Here is a 6324-nt window from a genome sequence, read left to right on the forward strand (position 1 = left end):
CCTTCGTCAAGGTTACACACACGCACACACACACGTTTATTGGACTGGCACTTTTTTTCAGTTGCCCGGGATGCAAAGTGAATGTGACTGTGCAGATTTGGGATGACTACAGTTCCCACAATTCCTTGCTGTTGTATTCAACCACTTGCAGGCTCTGGAGACAGTGAACGCTCATCTCAGAGAGCTTTACCCTGACAGCGAAGAGCTGTTTGATATCGTCCTGGTTACCTACAACCACGCTCATGTAGGAGTGAGGCTAATCAACACTATCAACTACCACAGTGAGTCTGAGACACACACACACACACAAGCTCAAACACACACTCACACACAGACACTCACACATACATACATACATACACACACGCACACACACAGACACAAACACACTAATTCAAACACATCCTTGTCCACTTTGTCTCTTGGGTAGACTAAACTTCCAGATGCCCGCTCTCATCTTCCCACAATGCACTGTGACCCGTGACCTCTTTTTCCCAGGCTAGCCACTTCCTGTGGTCACTAGCCACTTCCTGTGGCGTCCCTGCAGTCTGCGGATGGTTCAAATCTGGTTCGACCGCAAGCGAGCAGGCGGAACAAATCTGACCTCTGGTTAAATCGTGTTTTCATTTGTTTGATTAGACTTCAAGGGTCGTCTCCACAAATACGAGTTGTGGAAGTCCATCCTTTTAGATGAATCCATGATGGATTTCTCTGGTGACTCCGTGTGTGTGAACGCAAACGCGAACAACGCCCCAACAACCCCCAATGACCTGTCCCTGGAAAAAAACACAAACGACAAAAAGGCCTCACTAACGTCAATAGGACACGCTCTGAACAACTCGATTCATCTTCAGCCTGAAAAAAGTCATGAAACAAATCGATTCTCTGTCATTCCTGTTTGGTCCAGCTACAAGCAGGTGACAAATTCCAGCCAGACTCTCTCGAAGGTCTCACAGAAACCGCGCCAGTCTCTCTCCACCATGCATAAATACATTACATTCCCACAGAATGATTGACGGCTTCGCTAATACCGCTTGGGATTCCACAAGCGATAGAATATTAATGAGAACCTCGCTGAGCCAGGCTCTGTGGACTCGCTTCTCAGACGAGCACAGCGTTTGTTTGTCTTATCATCCGATGGGATCCCACAGCGAGAGAAGTGGTGGATTGAAACTCTGGAGAAGTTTCCACCTTCGTGTGGGAGATGTTTGTGCGGTCACGCTGCCTCCTGCGGCCCCTCAGATCGTCTGCCTAGATGAACAAACACACCAGAGAACATGAGGACGTCCAGGGGTCCATGGCAGGCAGGAGTCAGTGGATGTACGACACGAGGATGTGAGGGAGGGGGGAGGGGGGAACGAGGGGTGGGGAGTCCCACTGGGGGATGAGGGGGGGGGGGGGGTCTCCCACGGTCCAGTGTTGCTGGGAGGAGGACAGAGGTCTCTGGAGGTTTCATATGAGGGGGTGGTGGTGATGAGTGGGGGTTGAAGCCCAAGTCTCTCCTCTCTACAGTCGTGGCCATAATCAGAATGGAATCAGAATCAGAATCAGAATGGGATTTATTCGCCATGAAAGTTTGCACAGACAAGGAATTTGCTTTGGCAGGAAGGTGCATACAATAAAGATATACCTAAAATGTGGTCTATGTTAATCTATACTAAGGGTACATAAACTAGCAGTACTAAGTGGGATTAGAATATAATTAAATATACAATATACAAAGTTTATACAATATACATAAGTTTTGGCAATGACAAATGTTGTGTTTTAGCAAAGTTTGCTGGTTCAGTATTTGAGGAAAATGTTTTCACGTTTCTATAGAATACTGGAATATAATAAGGCACATTAGATATTTTTTTAAGCTTTTTTGAGGCGAATATTTTCAATATATGCAAATAGTCCCCTCTTTTACAGCAGTCAATCTGCTCTTAAAATCCAATCAGAATGATAGAGGGATTTCACCTGGCTAGAACTAGCTCACACTTTGCCCTTTGCTGATGATATGACTTACTAAACTGATGTTAGCAGTCATTTTATGCCAAGGCCCAGCAAGCTTTGCAAACACAACATGTTTGTCGCACTTTTGGCCACGGCTGTGCATGGATGAGAACGCTGTTTGTTTGTACCCTTCCTGTCTTCTGTCCTCTCTCTCTCTGTGTGTTGTGATGTGTTATTGTGTGTTTCTGTGTGTTGTGATGTGTTGTTGTGTGTTTCTGTGTGTTGTGTGTTGTCTTCAGACCTGTTTATCGAGCGTTTCTGCATGACGGGAGGCACCAGTCCTATTGGCTATCTGAAGGCTTGGCAGACCAACCTGTACCTGTCTGCAGACGCCGACAAAGTCAGGGAAGCTCTGGCTGAAGGTGAGCATGACACACACACACACACACATACCACACATGCCACACACACCACAGACACACCCCAATGAACAGACACACAAACAGGAATGCACATGCACTCATACACATACACAGCCATGAGGCTCATGGGAACAAACACATTTACACTGTAGGAAAGAGGGCACACACACACACACACACATAGAAGAATTCACACACACATACACATAAACCCACAGAAGAATTCACACATACAGGCATGCATACACACACAAACACACCCACACGCACGCACACTATAATTTCCATTACTATTCCTGAGTGTCACTAAGAGGCCCATTAAGCAACTGCCCCCAATGCAATCTCATCATTCAGTCAGCATAACAGCCAAATGGAGGGCCCTTCTATCACACCCTCCATAACATGGCGCCTTAATTAGAATGTGTCGGAACATTCCATATTCATTTCGTTCATTTCCTGTACTCCTCTGTGGTGTGTGACTAACCCTGACTACATGACTGAGGAGAAAATAGTTCAACCTTCAGATGTTTACCAGAGAGATCTGAATGAGTCTCTCTACACAGCCCTCTAATTCAGCATGTTAGACCAGTGATTAAATGATAAATGGCACTCTTTGGCATTTCCGATATAGAGAAGCTGCTGATGTCTATTTAGGTGAACGAAGCACAATACCAGGTGACTGTTGTCAGGGGGACCTGTTGTCAGGGGGACTTCAAGGACAGTTTTTTTCTGTGCAACACAAGCTTAATGTCAGAGTGACTCATCCAAACAGTCACAACACATATATACACACACACTCTCTCTACACACACACATACACGCCCCCTCGACACACACACCTACACGCCCCCTCCACACACACACTCCCAATCCCAGTTCCAGTCTGTCTGGACTGAGAATAATTGACAGTGACATTTATAGTTGATGATCGACTGGGCTTGTTGAAGGCCAGGGAAACACTTATGAATGTCAAGCAATCCATAGCAATGCATCACTACTGTTTACAATTAATTAATACGGTCTTCTACTTTAGATTATGATCATACCTCGTCTGGACCAACTGCTGCAAGAAATTATTCAAAGCAACAATCCATTACAACAGTATGGATTACATATGCTGATGCTAAAGACAACAGCTGCGAGTAAACGGATAAAACAGTGCAGACCTATTTAACAGCCGCAAGTCATTATTAGCTCTAAAAGCTTCTAGAACGGGAAAAAAGGCAACAAGTGCCAATACCTATTAGCTTAGATGGCTTTTAAAGGGCCCATTTCCGCACAGAACTACGGAATAGTCCTGTTGAACAAAGTGGAATAATGTGACAGCAATCAGCAAAGAAAAGGCCAAATATGTGTATAGATTTGCATTAGTTTCCACATTAAATCAGAGTTTCCATTTCTTACATTTACATTTAGTCATTTAGCAGACGCTCTTATCCAGAGTGACTTACAGTAAGTACAGGGACATACCCCCCGAGGCAAGTAGGGTGAAGTGCCTTGCCCAAGGACACAACGTCATTTTGCACGACCGGGAATCGAACCGGTAACCTTCTGATTAACAGCCCGATTCCCTAACCGCTAAGCCATCTGACTCCTACAGACACCATCTTAAGCCCACAGCTTCCTGTGTTTGTCCTCAGGCAGTGTCTGTTTCTCTGCTATTTCGAACAGGCATCGCAGCGGCCACCATGTTCATGGCCGACAATCAGACGGAAGTTTCTGAGACCCAGCTGAGGGTGGCGTTCGACGGGGACGCCGTCCTCTTCTCCGACGAATCGGAGCGCATCTTCAAGGCCCACGGGCTGGACAAGTTCTTCGAGCACGAGAGGGAGAATGAGAACACGTTACTGGATCACGTACGTGGCGGTGATGAGCACGTGTGAATGTACAGCAGACGTAACAAAACTTTTGTTTTGTTACGTGTTCAAGCCTTCGCTATCTTTCAAATGAACCCCTCCCCTCCACCTGGCTCTGACTCTCCTCTCTCCCTGTCTTCTTCTGTGGTCCAGGGCCCTCTGAAGAGCTTCTTGGAGGCCCTGGGCAAGCTGCAGAAGAAGTTCTACGCCCGAGGTCACCGTCTGGACTGCCCCATCCGCACTTACCTGGTGACGGCCCGCAGCGCCGCCAGCTCCGGGATCCGGGCCCTGAAGACCCTGAGGGCCTGGGGCCTGGAGACGGACGAGGCCCTGTTCCTGGCCGGGGCCCCCAAGGGCCCCATGCTGGAGAAGATCAGGCCCCACATTTACTTTGACGACCAGATGTTCCACATTGAAGGGGCGGCCGAGATGGGAACCGTGGCCGCCCATGTGCCGTATGGCATCGCACAGAAACACCCCCACATCAAAATCCCCAAAGTGGGGAAGTGAGGAGGACCGGAGGGATGGAGGGAGAGAGGAGAAGAAGAGAGCCCAGTGAGGCAGAGTGCACTCAGGATGGAAGATTGGATGGGAGGGCATAGTAAATGGGCAGATGAAAAAGAGACTCTCTCGGTATTGGACGGTGTTTGTGTAGTCGCGTGATTAGACATAGCAGAAAACAAAAAATCATTAAAATAAAATAAAACGTGGCATTATGGTGACGTGCAACCTAGCCACTGAGGGCAACAGAAAAAATGTTATTTCTGTGGAAAGAAGAGAATGGATCCCCTCTCGAAATAATCTCTTCAACACCAGCTTTGTTTTTCGTTCGACTTGATTGGGTGCTTAGCATCTACTCCAAGCCCACTTCTGAGAACACTTCTCCCAGGTTGGATACAGGATATTTTCGTACATCGACCGTCTCCTTGGCATAAAAAAAAACTGTCCATGACTGACTCGGTACTGGTGGCAACTGAACGATACTTGTGTTTTTACTGTGTCTCTTTTAGCGGTGAACTGATTTATATTTGTTACTTTGTTGAGGAACTAAGAAAAGCCATATTCTCTGAGTGATAAGTGGGAGAGAGGTTGAGGTGATGTCTCATGGTCATGGATCAGTAACACACTCTAGAAACCTTGTTGTGAGTGAGATTACACTTTCCAAGAATGTTCTACAATGCGTGTACAACCAACGCATGCAACTGTCAAAGCCAGTGAATAAAAAAGCACTTAAAATGTCATTTGCACCCGCTATCTGTAGCATTGCCCTAAAAAAATATTAGCCATGAGTTTCAGTTGGTGCCTTAGTTTTATTAATTAACTACAGAGAACTACTTCAGGTAGGTTATGTGGACTGTTGACACCCTAACTGACTTCAGTTTACTGTAAGCGATTTGATGACTACATCTGTCAATGCTTTTCTGCGACGTGAACTGCATGAAAGACACAAGGAGGAAGTGTTTACGAATGAACGGCCTTCGCATGTAATAGATCTCCAAACTGCGTATCCCATCAACGACCGCGAATCTGCATTTCCAAGATACATCCGCCATGTTGCTTGCACATGACACGTACTTTCAGATCACTGAATTAAATAGCGACAGGTATCCATGGAGACTTTTGAGTTCCACTCATCCTTTGTCACCCTGCTCCCAACATTACTCAAAACTGTGTCTGAAGATGGCGCCAGCAACATTGCTACCGTTGGCAGTAGCAGCGAACTTTTGAATAGTGAATGTTGTGTTGTGTACCAGGGAGTGTTGAATATAATCAAATAAATGATATCTGTCGATAATACGTGTGCGCCTTTTTTTTGCCAAGAATTTCTGAAACCTGATTTTTCTAGGTTGCGGTGATGGAGCTGAATGATTTCTCATTACAGCACAGTGACAGCTCCACGAACAGTATGCACACCTGCAGACCAGCGGCAGTCATTCATCAATATTTATGAGCTGTCCTACTGAAACATAAATCTAACACCACAGCAGAAACTCAACGTGGTCGTATTTTAACATACAAATATGAACCACGGAGGGAGTGTTCTACAGTACACACAAAATCTGAGGTAAAATGACTTGGCTGTAATGTCTGTTATCTCGCTGCCCCCT

General features: G+C 46.2%; 1 protein-coding gene across 1 annotated transcript; it reads left to right on the plus strand.

The window, feature by feature from the left end:
- Positions 1-151: 151 nt before the first annotated feature.
- On the plus strand, positions 152-6011 carry nt5c1aa (5'-nucleotidase, cytosolic IAa; the record flags this gene model as incomplete). Its single annotated transcript, XM_067256296.1, is given in 4 exon segments — positions 152-281; positions 2238-2360; positions 4032-4216; positions 4370-6011. Coding segments are annotated over 4 exon segments (795 nt in total), but the record flags the coding sequence as incomplete, so codon positions are not given.
- Positions 6012-6324: the final 313 nt, after the last annotated feature.

Source organism: Osmerus mordax, chromosome 18, assembly GCF_038355195.1.
Source record: "Osmerus mordax isolate fOsmMor3 chromosome 18, fOsmMor3.pri, whole genome shotgun sequence".
Classification (NCBI taxonomy): Eukaryota; Metazoa; Chordata; class Actinopteri; order Osmeriformes; family Osmeridae; genus Osmerus; species Osmerus mordax.